Genomic DNA, 27,358 nt, shown 5'->3' with positions numbered 1-27,358 from the left:
GGCCGGAGCTGCAGCCCGTGGAGAGGAGCCCACGCAGGAGCAGGGGGCCTGGGGGGAGCTGCCACCCATGGGGGACCCGTGTTGGAGCAGTTTGCTCCTGATGGATGGACCCTGTGGTACGGAGCCATGTTGGAGCAGTTCTTGAAGAGCTGCTGCTTGTGGGAAGCCCACACAGGATAAGTTTGGGAAGGACAGCACCCCGTGGGAGGGACCCCTTACTGGAGCAGGGGAAGAGTATAAAGGTGAATCAGCGGCAGAGATGAAGTGCTGTGTACCGACCATAACTCCAATTTGCCATCCCCTCGCAGCGCTCGAGGGGAGCAGGTAGAAGAGGGTGAATGGGGGGAGAAGTGTTTTTAATTTGCTTTTATTTCGCAACGCTCTGATCTGTTAGCAATAGACAACAAATTACATTAATATCCTTATATTGAGTCTGTTTTGCCCATGAAAGTAACTGGTAAGCTATCTCCTTGTCCTTATTTCAACCCATGGCCTTTATTTTATCATGTTTTTTCTCCCTGTTATGTTGAGGAAGGGGAGTCAGAAAGCTGTGTGGTGGTGCTGAGCTACCTACTGGTGTTAAACCACCAGAACTTCGCAACAGGTTTATTCTTTAATAAGGAAGTTTTAGCTACTAACATATATTCTGACTAGAATGAATTTTCATAGGTATGGAGATACAAATGCCAATGTACATCTAACCTTTTCTGTAATGTAAGCCGTATTACTACATTTGGTGAGTAACTTTTTCATTATGTATAAGGTCTATTACTACATCTGGTGAGTAACTTTTTGATTATGTATAAGATCTGTTTTTATTTGGCAATTTAAAAAACAATACAAAAAACTTAAACCTTTTGTTTTATTTATGCCACTAATTGAAAAATATATAACTGATACTTATTTGGAACATGACTGACTTTCAGATGTTAATTATTGACTTTCAAGTTCTCATTATGTGAAGAACAGTAGTCTTACCACAACTTTTTCTTGCACAGGTTTATGAACATATCTCTTAGCTGTCTTTTTTTTTTTTAATAAAATTTAAATCAAACTCTTATATTTTGTTAAAGTAAAAGCATGTTTTGTAGAGTTCCAGTCTTTCATTTCTTCCCAGTGTCCGTCTCAAGTTTTCTGTTTTTATGTATATCAAAACTAGTGCCTCATCAAAAAATGCATCTTAGCAATTCCAGTTGAACCAGCTATGCGCCTGTTATATCGTATCCAGATGTGCTGCCTAGATACTTTTCTTGAAACATTCCACTAATAGGTAATTTTCATATTTTTCCTAATTGCTTTTTAGAATTACAGCTTTCCAGAATATAGTCTTGTCTGTATTAGTGACCTGTCCCCTTAATTACTCATTACTCAACTAGCCTTTGTGTCGTCTTCACACTTCATTAGCAATCACGTTATACTTTCTTCTAGACCAGTGATAACAATACTGGGACAAGGATCTATCCCTGCAAAATCCTGTAAGAAACACACTCAATAACTTAGGATGTTTCAATTACATTTATGTTTTAACATCTATCTGTTGGTGAGGTTTGAGTCCACATACTGTGTTTATCAGATTGACTTTGTGTAGTGATACTTAAACTTGCATTATTTTATTTGAAATAATGAGTACTTACTTACCCTCAGTAAGTTTGCAGATGACACCAAGCGGGGGGGAATTGTTGATCTGCTGGAGGGTAGGAAGGCCCTGCAGAGGGACCTGGACAGATAGGATCAATGGGCAGAGGCCAGTGGGATGAGATTCAACATGGCTAAGTGCCAGGTCCTGCAGTTTGGCCACAACAGACCCAGGTAACATTACAGGCTTGGGATAGAGTGGCTCGAAAGCTGTGCAGAGGAAAAGGGTCTGGGGGTACTGACTGATGCTTGCCTGAACACGAGCCAGCAGTGTGCCCAGGAGGCCAAGAAGGCCAATGGTATCCTGGCTCATATCAGGAATACTGCAGCCAGCAGGACCAGGGAGGTGATAATTCCCCTGTACTCAGTTCTGGTGAGGCTGCACCTTGAGTACTGTGTTCAGTTTTGGGTCCGTCACAACAAGAACGACATCGAGGCCCCTGGAACATGTCCAGAGAAGAGCTACAAAGCTGGTGAAGGGTCTGGAACACAAGTTTCATGAGGAGTGGCTGAGGGAACTGGGGTTGTTTAGTCTGGAGAAGAGGAGACTCAGGGGATACCTTATTGCTCTCTACAACTACCTGAAAGGAAGTTGTGGGGAGCTGGGGGTCGGCCTCTTCTTGCAGATAGCTAGCGATAGGACTAGAGGGAATGGCCTCAAGTTGCACCAGGGGAGGTTCAGGTTAGAAATTAGGAGACATTTCTTCTCAGAAAGAGTAGTCAGGCATTGGAACGTGTTGCCCAGGGAAGTGGTAGTTCTACAAAGATGGTGAAGGGCCTAGAGGGGAAGAGATATGAGGAGTGGCTGAGGTCACTTGGTTTGTTCAGCCTGGAAAAGAGGAGGCTGAGGGGAGACCTCATTGCGGTCTACATGCTTCCTCATGAGCTTCCTCATGAGGGGGAGTGGAGGGGCAGGCGCTTACCTATTCTCTCTGGTGACCAGCGATAGGACCTGAGGGAATGGTGTCAAGCTGTGACAGAGGAGGTTCAGGTTGGATATCAGAAAAAGATTCTTCACCGAGAGGTTGGGTGGTTGTGCACTGCAACAGGCTCCCCAGGGACATAGTCACAAAACCAAGCCTGTTGGAGTTTAAGAAGCATTTGGACTACACTCTCAGTCATATGGTCTGAATTTTTGGGTAGACCTGTGTGGAGCCAGGAGTTGAATTCGATGATCTTTGTGGGTCCCTTCCAACTTGGGATATTCTAAGATTCTGTGTGGTATAGTCACCATCCCTGGGGGTGTTTAAGGAGAGGTTGGACATGGTGCTTAGGGGCATGATTTAGTGGGAAGTTGAGCAAAAATTAAAAAAAAAAAATAACAAAAAACCCCACAACATTTCAAAAGTGAAGTAACAAGACCCTCACAGGCCTTTCATACCTTTCACACATTTCTTGAAAAAGTTAAACTAGACAACTTGGAGCTTTACAGAGCTTTGATGAAGGCAGATACAGAAAACCAACGAAAAGCTACAAAGGAAATGAATGGAGCAGCCATTTCAGCTGAACAGAAGAAACGAACCTGTATGATAAGATGTACACACTGGTATGCAATTTAGCATAAATAAAAAAATGCCATGCATATACACTTATAACAGGAATGTTGAACTTCATAGTTACAAAGGTTCCAAAGTAATGTTGAACTATGTATGAGAACAAAAGTATTTAAGAAGCTTGCATCTTAAATCTAAAGGAAAATACACCTCTGATATCTTGTATAACAACGTCAGTTAAGGAAAATCACATTATAAGAATTCTTTATTAATGAACTTGACAGCTAGGATTTATTTTTAATGGCAAAATGCTTGGAATGTAGAATTTTAATTCTTGGAGAAATTCTGAAGTTCCACTGCACTTTCTACATTAATCTAAAATACAGCAACAGTATCAAAGATTGTGATATCCAAAGCTATGATTAGCAAAGATTCAAACAGCATTATTTATTTATTTATTTTTAAAATATTTCCCTCCCCAAAAATCCACCCCATTAAACTTGTTCTGCTAGTACTCTGGGCTGCTATGGAAACGTATCTTGGAAACCAGATATTTGCACCCAAACTACATGCCAGTAGACTTCTCAGAAGTGATTGGGTACTGGGAACCCTGACTCCTAGTAACAGAGCTTCTGAATTGCTCATAAACCAAGGAACAATCTTTCAGATTGTTATCTATAGCTTGCATTATGCAGAAATCAAGACTAAAAGACCATGTTATTCCCTCCTTACTTGCACTAGATGAATTTATGAATAGCAATTTATTTATTACTACTTTGCCTATCAATATACTTTCATCTTCAAGTAGACTCAATCGTAATTGAAAAAGCAGAATATACTCACAGTTGGAAAAATCTTAATGATCCCAATACAAAGGAGGAAAAAGATATTTTTCAGAATTTCAGTAAGCAGAATTAAAACAAACAAACAAAACCCACTAGAGTCTTTAAAAGAAAAGTGAGTATTAGAGCAAACTACAGAGAAAACTAATCAAGACTCCACAGCTGACAGTATGCTATAGGCTATTGCAGGGAACCGATAAAGTAGAAAAAACAGCACAGAAAAATCATGTGTAAGGCTTAATGAGGGAACTGCCTTTCTTTAGAGCAGTATTCTTCAAAACGAAAAAAGAGAGAAGTGGCAAGTGATCAAGAAGAAAACATGCTTCTAGGAACTGCACTTTTGTATATTAATATGTCACTTTGCTACACAATGAAAATACAGTAATATACTTATGTCCAATATAAATATATTTTCTAAGCACAGAAATATAAAGCTACAAAACTAAGCTCATACACTTGATTTCCGCACCATAAGAATTTCTGGTTCATTCATTATTCTAAGTGTCACTCTTAAAATGTCTTCATAGCTGAAAAGAGTTATTGAAATTACCCAACAATAACTATATTAGTATAAAAGGCAGCTATAAATAAGCAATTCATAATGCTTTTTTGAACTATCCTCATATTCCTTATATTTATTTTTTATTTTATTTAGTTATGTGCAAAGATGATTTATACCTGTACTAAACAAAAACGATCCTGTAGAGGAAGGGTATGGAATCATAGAATCATTAAGATTGGAAAAGACTTCCAGGATCACCTAGTTCAACCATCTCCCTACCCAAAGGATATTTAAAGCATGATTTAGTTTTATGCCCAAAATTTAATTGAATAAATGTAGAAAGAATAACTTTATCTTTTGTCTGCATAAAAAAAGTGTCATAAAAAAATGTGTCACTCACGTCTTGTACACAGAACTGCAGATTTGTAACCTTTTTCAGTTTAGTGGTAGATTTTGTGGAAAGATACATGATGCAGATATAATCAAGGATGTATCATTCTAGGATGATTAAGCAATTAATAATTCAATTATATTTGGTACCTGCTGATGTTATAGTTCTGAATAATTATTTCTCTCTCATAAATCTATTTGAATTTTGTGTACTGCCAGCAAATAGTTGAATTGAATTTTATACTGGATTATTATTATTATTATTATTATTATTATTATTATTATTTTTAGTTTACTCAGATGTGTTAAATCATAGTTTTCTTCAGAATCTAAGAGGATATGCAACTCCTTACTTTCCAGTTTTGGTGCTTTACCTTTTTATATACTTCCCATCATGATCAATATAGCAGCAGGCTAGCTATGACTTGGTTGCCATCACTGAAACGTGGTGGGACCACTACCATGACTGGAGTGCTGCAATGACTGGCTATAGGCTCTTCAGAAGGGACAGGCAGCACAGAAGGGGCTCTCTATATTAGAGAGTGTTTTGATGTTGTGGAACTCGAGACTGAGACTGGGAATGATAAGGTTGAGTCCCTGTGGGTTAGGATCGGTGGGAAGGCCAACAGGGCAGGCATCCTGGTGGGGGGCTGTTATAGACCGCCAAACCAGGATGAGGAGATGGACGAGGAATTCTACAGGCAGCTGGCAAAAGTTGTGAAATCGTCAGCTCTAGTCCTCGTGGGGGACTTCAACTTCCCAGACGTATCCTGGAAATGCAATACAGCTCAGAGGAAGCAGTCTAGGAGGTTTCTGGAGAGCGTGGAAGATAGTTTCCTGACGCAGCTGGTTAGGGAGCCTACCAGGGGAGGTGCCCCGCTAGACCTTCTGTTCACAAACAGAGAAGGACTGGTGGGAGATGTGGTGGTCTGGAGCTGTTTTGGGCAGAGTGACCATGAAATGGTAGAGTTCTCTATTCTTGGCGAAGTCAGGAGAGGGACCAGTAAAACCACTGTCTTGGACTTCCAGAGGGCTGACTTTGAGCTGTTCAGGACACTGGTTGGCAGAGTCTCTTGGGAGGCGGTTCTGAAGGGCAGAGGAGTCCAGGAAGGCTGGGCACTCCTCAAGAAGGAAATCTTAATGGCTCTGTCCCCACGTGCCCAAAGATGAGCCAGCGTGGAAGAAGACTGGCCTGGCTGAACAGAGAGTTGTGGCTAGAGCTTAGGAAAAAAAAGAGGGTTTATGATCTTTGGAAAAGAGGACAGGCAACTCAGATGGATTATAAGGATGTTGTAAGGATGTGTAGGGACAAAATTAGAAAGGCCAAAGCTCATCTGGAGCTCAATCTGGCTACTGCACTTAAAGACAACAGAAAATGTTTTTATAAATACATTAACACGAAAAGGAGGACTAAGGAGAATCTCCATCCTTTACTGAATGCGGGGGTAAACTTAGTGATGAGAGATGAGGAGAAGGCTGAGGTGCTTAATGCCTTCTTTGCCTCAGTCTTTAGAGGCAAGACCAGTTGTTCTCTGGATATCTGGTACCCTGAGCTGGTGGAAGGGGATGGGGAGCAGGATGTGGCCCTCACAATCCATGAGGAAATGGTTGGCGACCTGCTACAGCACTTAGATGTACGCAAGTTGATGGGACCAGAAGGGATCCACCTGAGAGTGCTGAGAGAACTGGCAGAAGAACTGGCCAAGCCGCTTTCCATCATTTATCAGCAGTCCTGGCTATCAGGAGAGGTCCCAGTCAACTGGTGGCTAGCAAACGTGACACCCATCTACAAGAAGGGTCAGAGGGTAGACCTGGGGAACTATAGGCCTGTTAGCTTGACCTCAGTGCCAGGGAAGCTCATGGAGCAGATTATCTTGAGTGTCATCACGCGGCACTTACAGGGCAACCAGGCGATCAGACCCAGTCAGCATGGGTTTATGAAAGGTAGGTCCTGCTTGACGAACCTGATCTCCTTCTATGACCAAGTGACGTGCTTGGTGGATGAGGGGAAGGCTGTGGATGTGATCTACCTTGACTTCAGTAAGGCTTTTGACACCGTTTCCCACAACATTCTCCTCGAGAAACTGGCTGCTTGTGGCTTGGACTGGCATACGCTTTGTTGGGTTAAAAACTGGCTGGATAGCTGGGCCCAGAGAGTTGTGGTGAATGGAGTTAAATCCAGTTGGAGGCTGGTCACTAGTGGAGTCCCCCAGGGCTCAGTACTAGGGCCAGTTCTCTTTAATATCTTTATCGATGATGTGGGTGAGGGGATCGAGTGCACCCTCAGTAAGTTTGCAGATGACACCAAGTTAGGTGCATGTGTTGATCTGCTCGAGGGTAGGAAGGCTCTGCAGGAGGATCTGGATAGGCTGGACTGATGGGCTGAGGCCAACTGTATGAAGTTCAACAAGGCCAAGTGCCGGGTCCTGCACCTGGGGCGCAACAACCCCAAGCAGAGCTACAGGCTGGGAGATGAGTGGTTAGAAAGCTGCCTGGCAGAGAAGGACCTGGGAGTACTGGTTGATAGTTGGCTGAATATGAGCCAGCAGTGTGCTCAGGTGGCCAAGAAGGCCAACAGCATCCTGGCTTGTATAAGAAATAGTTTGGCCAGCAGGTCTAGGGAAGTGATTGTGCCCCTGTACTCGGCTCTGGTGAGGCCGCACCTCGAGTACTGTGTTCAGTTTTGGGCCCCTCGCTACAAGAAGGACATGGAGGTGCTCGAGAGAGTCCAGAGAAGGGCAACAAAGCTGGTGAGGGGTCTGGAGACCAAGTCTTATGAGGAGCAGCTGGAGGAGCTGGGATTGTTCAGCCTGGAGAAGAGAAGGCTCAGGGGAGACCTTATCACACTCTATAGATACCTTAAAGGAGGCTGTAGAGAGGTGGGGGTTGGTCTATTCTCCCACGTGCCTGGTGACAGGACGAGGGGGAATGGGCTAAACCAGGGGAGGTTTAGGTTGGATATTAGGAAGAACTTCTTTACTGAAAGGGTTGTTAGGCATTGGAATGGGCTGCCCAGGGAGGTGGTGGAGTCACCATCCCTGGAGGTCTTTAAAAGACGTTTAGATGTAGCCTTTAGTGATATGGTTTAGTGGAGGATTTGTTAGTGTTAGGTCAGAGGTTGGACTAGGTGATCTTGGAGGTCTCTTCCAACCTAGATTAGTATGTGATTCTGTGAAAAAAAAAAACAACAGCCAGGGGTAGTTTAGCTCACCAGGCTCACAATGTCACTGCTAACTACTCTTCTGTGATTCTGTAACGTGTCTATTTGTCTCTCCCACACCTGTCTCAAAATCCTCTGTCTATACCCTCTCTCTCTTGAACTTGCTTCCATCCCTGCCTCAATTCCACCCTTCTGTCTTCAGCCACTAGTGCAGACTGTAAAACTGACTGAATTCTTGAAGATGTAGCTGAAAAGTAAAGCGTATATGTATATTATATGTGCTCGAAATACAAAAAAGGTTAGGTTGAACAATATCCTTGTCCTGAGATCCAACGTAATGTCTGTGTACTTTTAATAACCTTTGGTGCCTACAGACTTTCAGGTTATTTAGAGATATGCTTGGCCACAGTTCTTGTTTGTATTTCATACGTAAAAGGAAAAATAGTTGATGTTAGTAAGTGTAATGAATAAATGTAGTACCATTGGCACAAGTTAAAGTAAGTTTGACTTCATATAAAATGGTCAGCAAAGCTATTTTCCTCATGGCTGGTTGCAGACAGAACATAGGATGGCCATGTAGGATGGCGAATCTCAGGATAATGACTGAGAAGTACTTTCTGTGGATTCCAAGTTTACAGCATCATCCCAAACAACTTTTTTTCAATAATTCTCTGATGCTTCAATTACTTTCTGCTAAAATGTTAGCAATAAAAATATACTGTTAGATAGCTGCAAGGATCAGTTTTTAACACCTATTCTTTTTTTTTTTTTTCCAGTCTTTTGAAATTCGAAGATACATTATAAGAAAATAATGTTTTGCTTTCCATTACAATAAGAACTAATAATGTCTTTGATATTCTTTTTGTATCATGAAGACAGTATGATTCAGCTGAAAAAAAATGTTAGTAGAGTTTGCAGTGTTGCAACAGTTTAATGATTTCACATTCTGTGATTTATTGAATGAAGTAAATTTGCTTGAAATGGGAATCTATTTGTACCCATTTTACTTTACTGGAATGGAAACTTAGTACAATTTTCTGGGATGTAGTTGAATTAATTTCAAGTCTGGCCAAAGTTAAAAGTGAATTTTATGAGAATAAAGAAAACTATTTTTATGTAGGAAGTCTGACAAAATGAGGAGTGAAACTGCAGAAAAGAACAACTATGGCTTCATTTCTACAGGCAGTAATTTTTGACTATGTGTTTCATGACCCAAAAGGTCACGCTAGGAAGTATCCTAAAGGATTTGAAATAAGGATATTCATAGTGAATTTCTATAATAGATAGTATAGTGGAGGAAGAATACTGTTTTCTTTTTTTGTAATAGTTTCTTGATTAGAATATCCTGCCTCAAATGACTAATGTCTTAGTAATTTATTGCATTGATTGTAGCTAGTGGATTGCTTCATCTCTCCCATTTGAATTTTGACTGCCAACTGTGAAAGCCTATTGTGTATTCCTTACATCCGACAGAAATGTTAATTAGGTATGGCAGTCTTTTAACTCTAGTCTCCCTGGTGAGGAGAAGCTAATGATTCAAATTCACTGTTCTAACAGTGGCAGATTTTGAAGATGTCCTTTCTCTTTTCATCATCATCATTTTTTTTTCCAATACAGATATTAATACATAAAGCCCTGGATTCTTTAAAAATACATATGTCCATGTTGAAAGTATTAAAGAACAACCTATAGATTTGATATCTATCCCTAAAAAATAAAATTAGTATAATTTGAAACATTTTATTTATTGTCATAATTTCTAGTAGTATCTTTAGAGTTGAAATATAATACAACCCACTGGAACAAATCAAGTAAGCCTTTCTTGTACAAATTTGTTTGAAATGAAAGCGTAGAGAGCAAAACAATCAAATATAAAAAAATTCTATCAGTAATTTTTTTCCACTCCTACATTTGGATAGAATAAGTGGGATTTCATTCGAGTGTTAGTTGTGCATTTTAAATACTAAAACAAGTCTGTAAAGCTACAGTATTAATTCAACATGTAGAAACATAAGGCAATAATCTTTTATTGTGTAGGGAAGCTTTAAGTCTGTGATGCAACATACTCATTAAAAACGAATACGATGAAGTTTTGCAAGTAGAACACATGAAGTTACATTATGGAGAAGTTGTTACATTGATAGTTGTAATGAAAAAAAGTCTTTGAAGATAGTGTACTTAGTATCATAGAAATGATGCAATTTAGACAATTATTATGGGAAAAGCAATTGTTTATATTCATGGAGACAGCACATAAAGTCAGAAGGAAACATTTTGGTCATGTAATCTGGCCTTTAATACATTTGAAACTTTTGGACATCAGAAGAAAATTTATACCAAATGAAGGCTTTATGTAATCTCTCTACACCTTGATGTAATCTTCTCTTTTTGCATCCAGAAGGGTGATAACCCCTTGGATTGTAGTATATGACAAATACTTGTCTTCTGCAGATTATTTTGACTTCACTGTCACTGAAAATAATCACTGTGGCTGAAATTCACCACACAGCCAGGAGGACTGCATCTTATCAATAAAGCAAAATATCACAGAATCGTGGAATGGTTGAAGTTGGAAGGGCCCTCTGGTCCAACCCCTCTGCTCAAGGAGGGACATCTAGAATAGGTTGCCAGATGATCACTGGATATTTTCAAAAGCCTCCACAACCTCTTTGTACATCAAAAATATGTGGAAACAGAAGGTTAACATGAAAAGAGCAGTTATCTGGGGGCCATATAATTCTTGAATAAATGTGTAACTTTTTTTTTTTTTAAATACTAAATATTTTCAAGGATTTATTTTCTGTTTATAGATATAATTTCTAATCTACATGCTACTTTACTCTGCCCTGCGATCACATCTTTATTTGCAATAGTTCTATTTAGTGTAATTTGCAGTAATTTTTCTAAAAAAAAATGATTACTTGCCTTTGCTAGTTTATCTGCATTCCCACATTCAGTACCTATTGGGTCTTCTATATCAATTTCTCTTGAAGATATCTTACTCTTACGATTCACTAAATAACTTCTTTGATCTTAAAGTTGTACAGTAAGCTGACCTGTTGATAAAATTAATAAGTGCTCACAACACGGCTTCTCAGGGTAAATTTCTTTCTTAAAGCTATGATTTTCATTATAATTTCTCAAAGTTTAAAGGAAGAACTATTAAAATATACACTATTTGCTTGAGTCCATCTTACAGCCCCACCACAATCTTTTTTTCTGTATGGTATCTTGTTCTTGTTACTTACTGAAATCAAATATATACTGTGTGGATACCCAGAAATGTTGTACTGGATTACTTGATTACAGACAAATTTTATCCAGTCAGATTTTAATGAATTCAATTTTGTGTTAATTTCATTGCAAAATTTTATGTAGTAACAATTAAAGAAGGTTAAGCTTTGCATTCAACCATCACCTAAGTAGATAAGAAAGACACAAGATCAATTTCGGTGTGGTATCAAATTATTTTGCAAAAGTTCACTTTAAGGGTGTTCACTTTAAGGCCTTTTATCGGTTTATGTGTGAAGTAAGTAATGAAGTTATAACAATTTACATTAGCACCAATTTTTAATTCTGTAATCAATTATTTATCTGTAAATTGAATGTGATATAGTAGTTTTGAGTTTGGATATATTTTTTTAATTATTATTGTTTGCTTATTTTGGAACATTTTAGTATTGATTGTGCCAGTGTACTTTATATTTCATTCAGATTGGAGTCTATTCTGATTACAAAAGTCTGATTTTACTTTCTATTACTTAGACATGTATAGTACCACTTGGTGACATGTACGTATATATGGTCTCTCATCCTCTAATTTACAATGTTGACCAAGAGCCATGCAATTAATATGATGTATGAGCAAGGAATACAAGTATTTTGGCTATTTTGGTCTTTTTTTTAAGAGTCAAAACAAGAAATTGTACTATTCTGGGAATGCATAGCTTCCTGCCAGGCCTGTGGTCTTGATTCCAATTCTATTTTGTTTATCTTGGAAATTATCATTACTAACTTTTTAATAAAGTATTTTTTTCTACCTTGTATCCTTTTAGACCTGATTAATTTCCTTCTCATTGTGTTTTGTACTGGACAAGTGCTTAGTTCTTTTTTATTCACTGGACTAGGTACTAGTCAGCTGCTTTCACAGTTACTTTTTTTTTTTTTTTGTACTGAGATAAAGGCCACATAAACTAGATATCTTTTCAGCTAGACATAAACCAGCTTTTAATGAAACAAAATCACTTTGCATTATATCAGTTCTTGAGTCAGTAGAATTTACTGTATTTTATTTACATTCTTTCACTGGACTAGAATGATCTCAGAATAAAACTCTTAAGATCCTCTAAAATCTGCAGACTTCTGCAGAATATCGCAATTATATTAATCTGACTTTAAAGATACAGAATAAGATTTATGGAAAGATTCTATCCTGCTGTGTAAGTACTTCATGTTGATTTTTTTTTCAGAAGAAAATTGCTCCAAAAATATTTTCTAACTTTCCTAACTTTCAGAAATCTCTTTCCAAATGAGTTAGATTTTCTTATGCTTTAGGCTGAACAGTTGTTGACATACATATTGGTACCTTTCTTTATTTCCTTTGACATAGTGATTTTTAAAATGCAGCATTCTTTTCTGCATGATTGAACTTGCATTCCACATAAGGTCCCCATGAGTAGGAAAGAAGTCAAGTTACGCTGTTTTTGATAATCACGGCCACTGTTTCTTAACTAGTTGAATAACTCCTCTACAGTGACTGGTTGGCTAATTTCCTTTTTTTTTCTTTTTTTTTTTTTTTTTAACATCCTTTAAAAATACCATTATCGTAACGTACACTAATGTTTTCCAAACAAACTCAAGGTATTCTGGTCACACGTGGTATGCATTCTTGCTCTGTGGTCATTGTCACAAATATGCACATGATAAACTCGAAGAAGCCAGATAACTTGGCAGAAATTTGCTTATGAAATCATAAAGACAGCTCACTCTAGGAAGCCTTATTTATAATATTCACATGTTGAAATCTAACTGGCATAACAATATAATGGTGTTGCAATGTTATTGAGAGAACTAGTGATAGCCGTGTTTGTGGCATATGCAAGAACATTCTTTGCAACACAGAATGTTTTCTGTAGGGCTGATTTTTTTTTTTCCAAAATTGTTCACCTGAGTTATACAGATGGAATAGGTACAGCCACCTATGTATAAAAAGGTGATTGCATTATCCAGGTAAGTGAAGTTCATGTATATATAGTTAATTAGCAAAACTGAAGATTTCAGACTACGAAACGCGTATGTGGCTGTCTCCTTCAAGTGCAATGTGGATGCTTAGCACTGAAGATAATGCATTTGCAATATATGTAAAATTTCTAATAAACTCCAGAGGGTTATCTTGTTATTCTGTTGTCCTGAGTGCTAGAGATACTGGCAGTTTATCTCCTGTGAAGAATCAAAGTTTCTGGTTATTTGCTTTTGTTCTTTTTAAACCCTTCTATTTTAAAAGGAACTGGTTGCATGAAGCCTTTCCCTCCAGAGAAGAAGCTATCACAATAAAATATAACCAGCTGAAACAAAACTAGTGTTTGGTTTTAGACTAAACTTAATAGTTTGGTGATAGAGGTATGTGCTGAAAGCTGGAGGAGTATACTGCATATTTCTGAGCACATACACACAGGGAGGGATACTGTTGTATGCGTCTCTCCTTGTTGGCTTTGAAATAACACCCTTTCCATTTCTCGCTCTTCTTAGAAAACTATTTATAATAAAGACTATGAAGGATACAACTGTAAAATAAGATGTATGAATATATATGTGATCCTTTGAGTTTTTATTTAATTCAAACTCCATCAAAGAACTATTCACTTAGCAACCATAATGAAATAAATCATGCAGTGTCAAATAGCTGCCTAATTTATTTTACATTTTACCAGTGTGCAATTTTTTTTACCCAGCATCCTTTCTTTTGTCTTTTATGAAGGAGATGAGGAATTCTTCATTATCAGTGCTTTTTCAGAGATTTCAGACTATTGGCTTTTTATTCTCAAACTTTTGCATTTTTTTTCTTTGAATTATTCCGTTCTCAGTATTCTTCAGTGTTGTTTTCCATGTTCAATTTTGCACATCAAGAATAAGTTAAACTAGAAGCAAGAATAATTTGGATGATGAAAAGTGTTGTTTTGAAAGTGCAGCTATTAACTCTCACTTTGGTTACTCTCATTTCAGGACAAGCATCCTTGATAGAAATACATGATAGAAAACCTTTTGTATAGCCTAAGTGAATTCAGAGTAGGCACATTTTCTGTAAACATTGCCTCTGCTTGAGAATTTATTCAAGAATCTTTCTCAGAGCACCTATGCAGAGCTTATTCAATGGCTTTTGCTTCAAGTATTTCAATCAATAATAAAGGTGCTAACAGGAAGGGTGGTTTTGTTTGTTTGTTTGTTTTTTCCTCTTTCCTGGGAGATGTGTCCAGTTAAAAGATTGTATTTATTAATCTTAATTGAAACTGCTGAGAAGATGTGAGGAGCTGGGGGTCGCCTAGCAGATAACTAGCATTAGGACAAGAGGGAATGGCCTCAAGTTGCACCAGGGGAGGTTCAGGTCTCAAGTTACGAGAAATTTCTTAGAAAGAGTAGTTAGGCATCGGAATGGGTTGCCCAGGGAGATTGTGGAATCACAGTTCCCGGGGGGTGTTTAAGGAGAGGTTGGATGTGGTACTTAGGGACTTGGGTCCCTAAGTGGATGATACCGGTGGTAGGGGGATGGTTGGACCAGATGATCTTGGAGGTCTATTACAACCTTAATGATTCTATGATTTTAAATAATATTTTTAAACATACAACAACCAAGTCTAACCAACTCATTTTGTGATATGGTGTATATTTTGGGGCTCATGTTTTCAGGAGCTGATTGAGGACATTACATTGAGAACAAGTTTAAAGTAAGTATGAAACAGTTGCTGGTCTTTGAAAAGTAGTCAGCTTAAATACTCTGTCTACCTAATGGATGATAATTGTCCTTGTGAAAAAATTCCGTGGAAGTGATAATCCACCAAGAAACTATGGTGATCATATATTTAGTGCATAGGCACTTTCATGAGTGACAACCAATATTTGTCTGTAATATATAATTAAAAATTGAACAAATAAAGCAGATCTTTGCATGGAATTGTCCAAAATAAATAAATACTATATTCAGTATTTGGAATGTGCATTGTATATTGCCAGTGGAGAAAGAGAAGAACCTGAGGAAACTTTGGGGGTCATAAGAGCTATTGTACGTGAATCTCCCCCAAAACATTTTCTGATAAATCAGAGTTGAATCCTGTGAAAGCTAAATGAGGAATTGTATTGCATTGCAAGTAAAATCTGTGAAGACAAAAAATCAGATATTTTGGACAGTGGAAGACTCTATAAGGAAAACAGCCAGAGCCATTAAGTACAGGAATAACATAAGGATTGTGAAAGTATTAAGAGAGTGTTAATATGACTCATTGGTGATACTTCTCATCAAAAGCTTTTTTCCATAACAGAGTATTATAATTATTAAATAGTAGCATAGAGACTATTGCAACCCTTACCCAAGCTAGTCAGAGTAAAGGATAATCAAAGAATGTGGACTTGGAACCCTTAATTCTAGAAAGTGTTACAACATTATTATTATTTTTCATGAAGTGTAAAACAGCATCAGCAGAATATAAAGTGATTGAGGATTACTGTAATGATGTTGCAGGAAAATATGCAAGAATATATGGATGAGCTTCATGGGTCAGTGAAGAAAATCCATCTGTCCTTCCTGAGTAAAAGAGACATAAAAAATACGCATTGACAATTATACTGCCTCCCTGATATCACACAAATTTAAATTCTACTCCATGTAATACAGGATTGCATTGAATAGGAGATAGAAACAAAACTATTGTCAAGAAAATTGATTCCAGGTAGACTGGGGGATGTGTGACAGTAAACATCTGAGCAATTCAGAGAGCAAATGTCTAGGGTCTGTGTACATGAGCATTCCAAGCTAGATAGGAACTTCATATTGCCTACAAAAGCTGTTCTGTTTGGCTGTTCTGTTTGGGAAGCACACATCTGAGGTTTTTTACATCTTCAGTTATAAATGTTAAAATTTAAAGTGTAGCTAATAATTTTATTGAGTATGAGAATACTCATATTTGAAGTATTTATTTGAAGTAGATATATTTGAAGTTGGTATACTGGTTGGTTGATTTCTTTACCAATATACTAATAGTATATAATAGTAATAATATATACGTATATTATATATAGTATTACTATATATAATATACTATTAACTAGTATATATAATATACTAATATATATAATATATTATACAATATATAATATTGTATAACTAATATAACTAATATGTAGTTAATTAACTAGTTAATAGTGTATTATAGTATATTATGGTATATTATATATACTAATACTATATTGGTAAAGAAATAGAAGACATTTTGAACACTCCAAAACCACAGAACTTCACATCTGAAATAGACAGCTTTTTAATTGTTAGTGTTTCGTTTATTGGATGAAGGATTTTCTTTCCACAGTAAAAACAGTTTCTCAGGTAGCTGTTTTTTTTTTTTTTTTTCCTAGCAACACAGCAACACCATCCAAATTCTTAGATAACCTAGTGTGGCACTTAATCGTACTTACCATTATAAAGTTTCTCTTAATATCTAACCTGATTTCGTTTGTCAGGGTGTAAGGACATTACTTTTGTCCCATATACAGAAAATAACTTTTCTGATTCCTCTTTGTAAACACGTTGTATGTGTTGACTCCCCCATCAGTATATTCTTCCTTAAATAATAATCAAAACACACTTCATTCTGTTAGTCATTCCTCATCATTTTTTGTAGATCTTGGTTGATGTTTCTATTGAAGTGCAGTATTCAAAACTGGATGCAGTACAGCAACTCAAACATTCATAGTGTCAAAAATAAATTTTAAAAAGATCAATTTTAATGGGAAATATCCTCTATAGGTCCTCTAGTCCAAATACCCTCTCAAAGCAGATCCAAGCAGATCAGTTTGGTCTTTTCTCAGTTGATAGTGTGACATTGTTGACAATGCCTAGTGTGTGATCCCCTATAATATCTAGAACTTAATTTTGTAGAATTGCAACGTAATCAGCTCTTTTCCTCCTGAATTCATGCAATTTGTTATTCATCTGAAATTATTCATTAATTCCTTTTGAATGACACTGTATTTTTAATTACTCTTACTTTCTGAAATTTATCATTTTGAATTCTGATTTTGTCCCCGTTACGGTGTGAATGCACATCCATTTAACATGTTTCCTCTTTGAAAACAAGACAACAAGTGGAAATATTTAACTTTACTCTAGACAGGAATATTATGTATTACTACTTTCCAGATTGATAATGAATCTATTTTAATGAAGTGCACATTTCCAGGCAGACAAATTTTGTTCGTATTTTTAGGAAGAATGGCATGACTTTGTGTATAATATGATGTGATGACTTTCCTTAGCTTCTTTCCTTCTCCATAGTTTCTTAGCTTTACACAAAAGGAATAGCTTTATAATACACCTAAGATTAAAATAACATTTTTCTAAAAATGACATTATTTAATACAAAGATTCCAGAAAATATTTAATATTAAAGGACTCTCTGAAGTTATCTTTTCCTATTTTAGTCTAAGCTCTTCTTATTGTGTTTCTAATGTTAATTCTATAAATTACCTGGTCAACCATAACCTTTTCAGGGAAAACAGGCACAGGAAGATCATCAAATTGTTTGATCATCTTAGTAATGTCATTTCATGTTTTTCTCTTCTTGTTGGGCAACAGATGAACTAGTTCCTAGACTTTTTTTTTTTTTTTTAATCCTTGTTTCTAGAATGTTGCTTTTTATCCTTTATATACAGTGCTAATTCTCCCATATTTTGACATTTCCTAGTTGTGCGAGGTTTTTGTTTGTTTTTCTCTTTGTCAGTTGAACTGAGTTACATTTCACTTCTTTCATACTTTTTCTGCATTTCATGCTCAGCGAAGAATTCACAGCTGAGTTTTGTTGCTCCTTTTTCTACACTTTCTGTATTTTGTCTTAGCATAGCTTCTGCTTGGCCCATACTGGGCTTTCTTTAAAGAATCCTCATTTCACCTGAAAAACTGTTTTCCTTATAGCTGTCTTCTATGGAATATTCCATATCAATTATCTGAGTATATTAGCAACTGTTTTCATACATAGGTTTTGTTCTGTCACTCTGTCTGCTCTGTGAAGATCTATTCCATGATCCTTGTCACTTAAATTGCTTTCAGCTGTCATATTTTCAGTCAGGTCTTCATTCTTGTCAGAACTACATCTAGAAGAGCTCTACTGGAGTCATTTGCCTATCTGTTGTTTGATAAGTTTCCGTCATCATATTATAGTTGTTTCTTTGGACAATTTATTTTATGTTAGATTCCTTGCTAACCGTATGAATATCACTGGTGTACATTTCTAAAATCAGGTCCTAACCTTATTAATTTCAATAGAAATATGTAACAATAGAATCCCAGCAAAGTCTTCATTCAGTAGTGTTTTTTTTTTTTGAAAAAAAAAAGAAAAAGTAAGAGGCAGCATAGGAACACATATCTTCTGAACACATTTATTCTGAGAGCAAATGATATCCATGCTTTCTCCCTTGCATTTTGGGTGAAATCTTACATGCCAAAGTTCCAGTTTCATGCAGATAAAAAAGTGTAAATCATGGGACTCCTCAAGATAGAGGTTTACATCAACGATGCTGACAGATCCTTATTAAAGCTGTCAGATGTCTGTAGAATGAAGTGCCTTTAACCCCACTGAATGCTGATGTGGAGATATAGGGCGGTATGAATTTTGTTAAGTTACCCTGGAGAGTTTATCCGATTATTCATTGAGACTTGTATCTGGTGCAGTAATTGAATCTACTACCATTAATCTTACCTTCTTTGGTGCTTATTTTTTATTATTGTACAAAATGAAAAAGCCTCTCTAAAGCATGAGGACAGACTGAGTCATGTGTTCAACCCTACAAATAGAAATCGAAGATTGTTACCATATTATAGTGGAAAACACTACCATTTGTTCTGTGTACTTTTCCTTTCAGCTTTGTGTTTAAGGATGGTTATCTTATATCAACAAGCAGATGGAAAAACCCTACATTTTCCTAAATGTTAAATTTCTTCCCATAATTATAAATATTCTGCTGGTTATTTTAAATTGCTTACTGTCCTATTTCCATATCACTTTATGTAGAAAAGTCACATCAAATCCTAAATTAAACATAGGAATATAATGTCTAAAGAAATTAAATTCAGTTTTCATGGAATACATATCAAAGAATTTGCTTTTTGAGTTAACTTGTGTCTGGTTTTGCCACAATCTTGAAAATGGCAGGCTATGACTTGAGGCAACAGAAAGCAGGTACTTTGACTTTTTTCTCCCTGTCAGTTTTCTATACCTTGCCTAAGAAAACATTAAGAAAATAGTTAAGAGCTCATGTCAAGAAAAGTGTAAAACCAGATACTTAAAGTGTTTGATTGATATTTTGGGTTTAAATTAAAATGTTTTTATTCAGTTGCTAATAACATTTTTAATGCATTGTAAGAGGCTTACTATGTCCATCCAAATAGTGTTTGATATTAACTTGTATATAACGTATGTATTAACTCATATAACATATGTAACTTGTTGAGGAGACATATAACCAAAAACTAAGATTATTCTACTTTTCATTTAATTCGTTTTACAGGGAGGGTTATCATGATAGTGTACTAATTTAGGTTAATAATAAAAAAAAAAAAGGTATGGGGGGCATTCAATATTTGTTCTGATTTCTTAATTTTTACAGGAAGAGCCATATGTAATGTTCAAGAAGTCAGATAAACCTTTGTATGGAAATGATCGATTTGAAGGTTATTGCATTGACCTCCTAAGGGAGCTGTCTACTATCCTTGGATTTTCCTATGAGATTAGACTGGTGGAGGATGGAAAATATGGAGCCCAGGAAGATGCCAGCGGACAGTGGAATGGAATGGTTCGTGAGCTAATCGATCATGTAAGTTAATTTTGGAAGCTTTCTACTCTCCATTTACATTTCAATTATATCTATACAAATTGTGAAACATTTTACGATAATGCCATTTGAATAGTACTGTCTTGGAAAATGCAGATGTTTAAAAGAATAATGCAAGATCCACATCAATGATTATTTCCTCCAAATTCTGTTAAACCAAGTCTATTCTGCATCTCTATTTTGTCTATAGACAATATTTGTTTCCTGCCAAACTGCTTTAGCTCTTCCATGGCATATGCCTAAGTCAAAATAAAGAATAGATATTATTCAGAATTTCTTTCTGAGAACATGTATCTGTTTTATTTATTTATTTATTTAGTGACAGAATATAGTCTTCATTAATCAGTAGAAGTCAGGCCTTTTCTGATCGTGGATCTGAGACTTTGTCTTAGAGAAGTTTTTGTGTATCCATTTTTAACGCATAAATTATTTGATATGCAAAAAAAATAGGAACATCTTTCTTGAAACATAAGCAATAAAGTGCAAGCAGTAAGACAGAAATCTCAACATATACTGAAGCAGCAAAGTAATGCAAACAGTGTCAGAGCAAATACCATTACAATTACTTAGGCCAGGCATTACTTTTTGTCCTTCAAAACATGCTTTCCCAGTTGGTCATGCCAGTTGAATTCAGTTTGTTTGAATTTCATTTTTTTTTTATTAATTATGTCATTGTGCCTTTTAGTATTTATTTGAGTGAATTGCTTAATACAGAGATATTTGATCAAAGAACTTGAGATAAAATGTGTTTGACACATCAGTATCATTTAAAGTAGGAAGAAGGGGAGATTACTTCATAGCTAATTCAAGTGAAACTTCCTAACGATGGCATGAAGAAAAATATTCACTAATCCCACTCCAATTACTGTAAGATTTCAGCAGATGGGCAGAACATGTGCTAATCAAAATATTCACGTTTATTAGAAGGGTTTTTGTCTTTGTACTTTCCTACTACACAATAATCTTTTTTTTTGTTTGTTTTTGTTATTGTTGTTGCAGCAGATGTTGATTACGCCTAGCTTCACACTTTTAAGATGAACGCGTGGGAGTGTTATAGTTATATTATCTTTAAATATGTGTATGTATTGTACATAATAGACATCTTTAGCTAGACTATCTTCATCTCTATATGTAATTTCACACGTATAAATGCACAGGCATGCATAGCTATTAGATTTGATGGCTATTAGGTAGTATCATCATTTGAAACTAATTTTCTGATGGGACTGGGATGAGTAGTGAGGAAGTATTTCTTATATAAGTCTTCAGAAGCTCAGAAAAAAATCATTTTGCTATGCTTTTGTTACTCAGACCTATAGTTTTCTTGAACAAGTGCTAGTGTAGCCTCCTAACCTTTTCATTAAGGTAATCTTGAAATAAAACATATTTGAAGAAGTTGCAGCAGTGAAATATGTAGGCCAGGAGCTTTCCTGATCCTTTCCTCTTGATAACATAGAATGGAACGTGTCCCACTTTCCCCTAGGCTGAAACTAAACTAATCTTAAAATGCATTTTGCCCATTGAAATGCTGTCATGGAAGATGTGGTCTAACTTTTAGCCTGGATCATAGCGAGGTTAGGAAGTCGAGCCACCCATGCTATTTTGAGACTTCCCAATAAAAACCCTTCAATTTCTAACTTTTATTTTCTTTGAACTAATAGGTAATATATTGTAAAGGTTCTTAATTTTAAACTAAAAATTGTAAAAGAGCTGTTCTTCAGAAGAAAAAAATCTGTTGTAATAGACTTCTGCTAATCTCTCAATTTCTCAGTAGTTAAAATTTTCTTTTTAATTTCTGTATTTTTATCCATTTTTATCTTCTAATCTGTTTGATTAAATGCATATTACTCATGCATGCATACTCCTTCTGTTCATCAGTACATGTTTTTGATACATTTTATTAGGAAGAAACACTTCAGACCTGAGAACTGATTCACAAGTATTTAGAGAATTCCATATAGTTACTACATTTGATTTTTGTATTTGATTACTTTACATATCAGCTTAGTTTTTCAGTCTTTTTTTTATTATTATTTTTTTATTTAGAGCATATTTATTAAAGTGCCAAAGAGGTTTTCTTTTGTACAAAGTGAATTAATGAACTCAATTTTTATTTCATTTGGAAAGGTAAAATGATTCTGTATACATATTTCAACCTGAGTTTCTAAATGAATAAGTAGAGAAAAAAAAAATAACAGAGCAAAGACAGAGTTGTCAGAGTAGCATAATACCTACATCTATTTGAAAAATATTTTTTGAATTTATTTTTATCTTTTTTTTATATATATTTGAACTGTCAATCACTTAAGACAGAAAGAAGGGGTACTGTTCTGTAGTAGATATGTTCACAAGGGTAGTTTGAAGCATTTGTAACTCAACAAAAAGATGGATAATTTCTTTATGTGTGTAGAATAATGTGTGTAGAAAGGAAGATGCACAATTTTTAAGAAGATAAAAAGTATCAAATAGAATCTAAATGTTTAAACAAACTGCTTGAATCTGCATTTCATTGCTTTACATAATTGCATGGGCAGTGTAAGTGAAACAAAGATAATGCCATCAGAACTGAGATTAGCATATCATGTATATCTCAGGCTTGAAATTCTCTAGTGTGAACAGAAACTGAAGACTTTGCATCAAGCTTTGTGTATTTTCAGTCTCTTTTCCTATAGTATACTCGTGTTTCTCCTTTCTTTCACTGTTTTTTACAGTGTTCATGTGCCATCATTCTGATGTTAGTTTCCAAACAATGACTAGTTTCCTTCTGAATAAATCATAAATACTGAAAGTAAAAAATGAGTTCAGTGAGTTCAGTGATTAGTATCCTTTGACAATTCAATGAAAATGAGTTATTTTTGGAAAAGATAGTGGTCTCAATAAGTGCAAAAGAAGAGAAATACTAGGACAACAAGTATAGATGAGATCTCCATGTAAAAACATTTCAAATGGATTTTCTCCAGTTAAACTTCCTGATTACTTTGCCTCAATGGGGGATTATTTCTTTTCGTTCCTGCCCCCCCCCCCCCCCCCCCCATTTAATTTAATAGAAAGTTTTTAGATATTCAGGGTGGGATGTAGGGCATGCTAAAATCCAGGTACCTCCATCCTTCATGAATGTATTCTTCATAAAGAAGTGTTCTTCATACTGACTTTCTGCCTTTGGTTCAAGAACTTTATTCAAAGTAGGATAGACTTATTGGACTGGTTTTGGACTAGATTAGATCTAAATTATGTAGATTTCAGGTTGGTCTGTGGTGCCAAAAAATTGTTATGGCACTGTATCATATTACATGAGATAGATATTGTGAGTGTGCAAATTATGTAGACAACAGATACTGATAGAATAAAAACATAATTTTTCTTTACTTTGTTCGTCTACTTTACAGTTTCAAAGTTACTTCCAAATGTTCTTATTGTTGGGTTCTGAAACAGGCAAATAACTAATATCTTACATTTTCCCAGAGATATAAATGAAAGTTAAAAATCCACTGGAAGTAATTTGTTACTATTATATACCATTAAAAATAACCCTCCTTTTTTTTTTCTTTCTTTTTCTTGGCCCTTTGTTTGAATGGTTCTTCTACAGTGCAAAGCGTATGCATTGCAAATTGTCTTTAAGGCTTGCAGTTCTTTTATGATTCATAAATAATTATAGAAAAGGTCCAATTTTAAAATCATGACTGCTCTTTTATTATATGTGAGGATTAAATGGGAACTTCCCTTCGTTTCTCAGAAGAGAAGGATTTTCAGCTTGGAGGAAAGTAAGACTTACGCAGTTGGACAATTGGAAAGCATTACTTAATTTAAATTAACTTTAGACATAGCTTTATGTTTCACTTCAGTATCTTTTGATTTTTTTTTAATCAATATCTTACATACCAGTAAATACTTCCATATAAAATGCTTATATTTATAGTAGCTAGTATAATAGCCAGTACAGTAGTAGTGGCCATAAAAATATTATTGGCCTTTTATTCTTTCCATAACAGAAAGCTTTCAGATATTTATATAATTCTGTTTAAAATGCTCCTGGGGACATCTGCCTACAATAACTTCTTACTTGTTATTTCCTACAATAACTTCTTACTAGCTATTTTTTTCACGTAATTTTAGGTACTTATGTTCCTGAAGGACTAGAGTCAAGCCCTTCGTATTACTATTTGGAAGTTAATGAAAGCTTCAGATAAGCAACTATAGAGATTTTTGGTTGCTTCCTTCTTAAGACAAAGACAAATCTATATGAGCAAAGGAATTATTTTTTTTTTCCATCTTTTTTTTTCCCTCTTACTTGCTTCCCCAAATGCAGTTTCATCACATTGCTTGTAGTATACTACTTTTCTTCATATATACAGCAAAACCTGCCTCATAGAGCCTTGTCAGGAAAGATTAAAGAGCTTTTCTTGCCTCTTCTCCTTAAGGGCTGATAAAGTCTTCCTCCTTGTAATTTTCTTGCAAAAGGTCTATCAAATGAGATTTTCAAAGCAATTCAGTACAGTTAAGCTTCATTATGAAATGCTTACTTCATTAATGAAAATCTCAAAATTTTACAATAGCAGAGATTTAAAGACTGTTGGAGAAAGAAAGATTGAGCATTGTTTTTTGTTTTGCACCAACATTACATGTGCTGGACAGTAAAACCTGATGTACTGTCAGTCTGTCAGTGGTCTTTACAGCACTCTATCTTCCTTTTGGCTTCATTGTTGTATCAGTGAAAACATGATACCCAGAGATGTTTTCAAAGCTATGTGTAACACCTTACCCCTACTGTGTATGTGGTGTGTATGTTTTTTTTTTTTTTTTCCTCGAAGGATTCTCCTAAGTTAATGACACTTACTCATATGCTCCTACTTATTGAATGTTATTTATTAATATTTATTATTAATAATTATTACCCCATTGTCAAAATATTTCCCCACAGAGGATCACTGGATTGTAGCATCTTCATTTAATGATAATTTTTTGTCAAAATGTTACAAATTGTCAACATGTTAGCATGTTACATTACCTCCTCCTTCCTGTATTTCGCAGAATGATTTAGTTATTTTTTCACAGTATGCCCTAGATTTTCCCTAAAGAATGTTCTGCTACTCTTCATCATCTGGTTCAAATAAAAAGAATATTTTACATGACGATCTAGTTATTACAGCAGGAATAGAATATCAGTAGTGACCTTGAAAACTTGTTTTGCCTTATTTACCTGAAGTTGGAAAATTCAGGATGCTGGCACAGTAGGTTAGCTCTCTTCCTTTGTGGTTGCTGTTTGTAACTGTGAACTGACATTCATTTTGTATTTCTTTAAAAATATTATAGCTTTCATAGTTTAAACATATATCAGCTGGGCAAGCATTAGGAAAAAAAAAAGGGAGGGGAACTGAAGAATGAAGCACACGGAGATTCAAAAAGTGAAAATTGTGCAGAGAATGCATTATTTGCATTCTTGCAAATCGAATGCAACATTTGCATGCTCTGCTGTTGAGAAGGAAGGTAAACTGGTATCAATGGAAAAATGGTGAACAAGTATTATAAGATTTTACTTTTTTACTTTGAAATACATGGTTCAAACTATTTGGTCTTTAAGTTCAAACTATTTGGTCTTTAAGTTTAGAATGTGTCTTTTGAATGTTTATTCCAATCACATTAACAGCAATGAAATAATCAGTTCCAATCCAGAAATGGTGATTCTTTAAGATATTTTCCATTCATTCATAGTATCATTCATAGTATGAATTAACAATATGGTCACATAATGATATATCAGAAAATACAAATAGATAGGAGAGTATCATAACACAGAAATTATTCTAACTGACATCTCTGAAAAAAAATCTAGATTTTTTTAATGATCTTTCTCCATCTAACCTGCATCTCTGATTTCTCTCTTTGTCTTGGTTATCTTACTGTCAAAAATTCAATTGAAAGTAGCCAAAACTTAGTTTATTAGTTTTTACTTGTCTTTTATATTCCTTCATTCTTGCCACTGTTTATAACACCAACACTCTAATAAAAGTTCAGGACTCTAAAAAGGATATTTTAGGTGCTTTCCTCTTTTTTTTTTCTTTTTTTCCTTTTCCAGAGAGACTGCATTCACATCTTACCATATCTTGGAAAAACAACCTTTGTTTTCTTTCTTGCCCATACAGTACTCAGGCCTTTCTTTTGTATATTTGCCTGTAGCAGCTACCCTATTTCTGTCTTCTAAGTATATGAATCCATTTCTTGAGCTCCATGTTCCTCACTGGTTTGACCTAACATTTTATATGCATGCTTTTTTCTAATTGTGCTCTTGTAGCTGTTGTAACCATATCACCTATTCCCATTTGAATCATGAGGCCATCATTAGTATTCCTTGAATTTTTATTTGTGTTTTGCTGGTTCTACAGAAAACATTAGTGAAAATTGTTTGCATTTCAACAGAGAATTTAACTTGGAAATAAATTCATCACAAAATATATATTTTTTTGGTTTCCCAGTTAAAAAAAAAAATCAATTAAGAAAAAAGACAACTTACTGACTACAACTTTTTATCAAAAACACTTTTTTCATTAGAAATTCTTTTGACAGATATTTTTCAATCAATTCATGATATGTTAATTTCTCTTTGAAATTAGCACTTTCAGTTTTGCTACTCTGTGAAGGAAGAGAAACAATACACATTCAACAATTTTCCTTAAAAGAGTTGGTGATAACATTAAAACTCTAGTATTAGATAGGGTTTTTCAAAAGTTCAGAGAAGGGGTATCTTTGACTGGTGTCCATTAAGGTATCTTCTGTGCGTGTCAAATTATTTGATGAGAGTATTAATACTATGGAAGTCTTGTTATTTTTATCTCATTAAAAAAATGAAATGTAACTGTGAGCAGCATGGCATTTGAGAGGGTAAACTGTGGAATTTGTACGAAACAAGGGCAGCTCATGTAATATGCGTGAAAAGTAATTTCTGATATGACCTACCTTTACTTTCAGTGTTATTACATAATTAAAATAATAACAATTCCAGATGTACCTCAATGAGAAGGGAAGATTTTGATGTGAAATTCCTTTTTTCAAACACATTTTTAGAACCTACTTGACATCTTACATCCAGCCTCATAACATCAATTTTATCTTGAATACAGTTACACAGATTAAAATCTTGTACCTTAGATAAAAAGACAGGCAGAGAGAGACTTAATAACAAAAAAGCCAAAATAAATGTTTTAGTAAAAGGTAGTTTTATGTTTTATAAAACTGTTAAACTGTTTAT

At 35.3% G+C, this 27,358-nt stretch overlaps 1 protein-coding gene across 11 annotated transcripts in view; it reads left to right on the top strand.

Annotated features, from left to right (window-relative positions):
* GRIK2 (glutamate ionotropic receptor kainate type subunit 2) overlaps positions 1-27,358 on the top strand; it is a 407,268-nt gene that overhangs the window by 226,768 nt on the left and 153,142 nt on the right. For 9 of the 11 annotated variants that reach the window (XM_080586284.1, XM_080586280.1, XM_080586277.1 and 6 more), the window contains one exon: positions 19,891-20,097. In XM_080586284.1, coding sequence (XP_080442410.1) covers positions 19,891-20,097 — 207 coding nt within the window. Of the gene's footprint in view, positions 1-669; positions 737-10,473; positions 12,137-19,890; positions 20,098-27,358 lie in introns of those variants that run through there. The other 2 variants (XR_013948894.1, XM_080586278.1) reach the window with 2 other exon arrangements.

Source organism: Anser brachyrhynchus (genome assembly GCF_964034855.1).
Source record: "Anser brachyrhynchus genome assembly, chromosome: 3".
Lineage (NCBI taxonomy): Eukaryota > Metazoa > Chordata > Aves > Anseriformes > Anatidae > Anser > Anser brachyrhynchus.
This window is presented reverse-complemented; position numbering and strand designations above follow the sequence as displayed.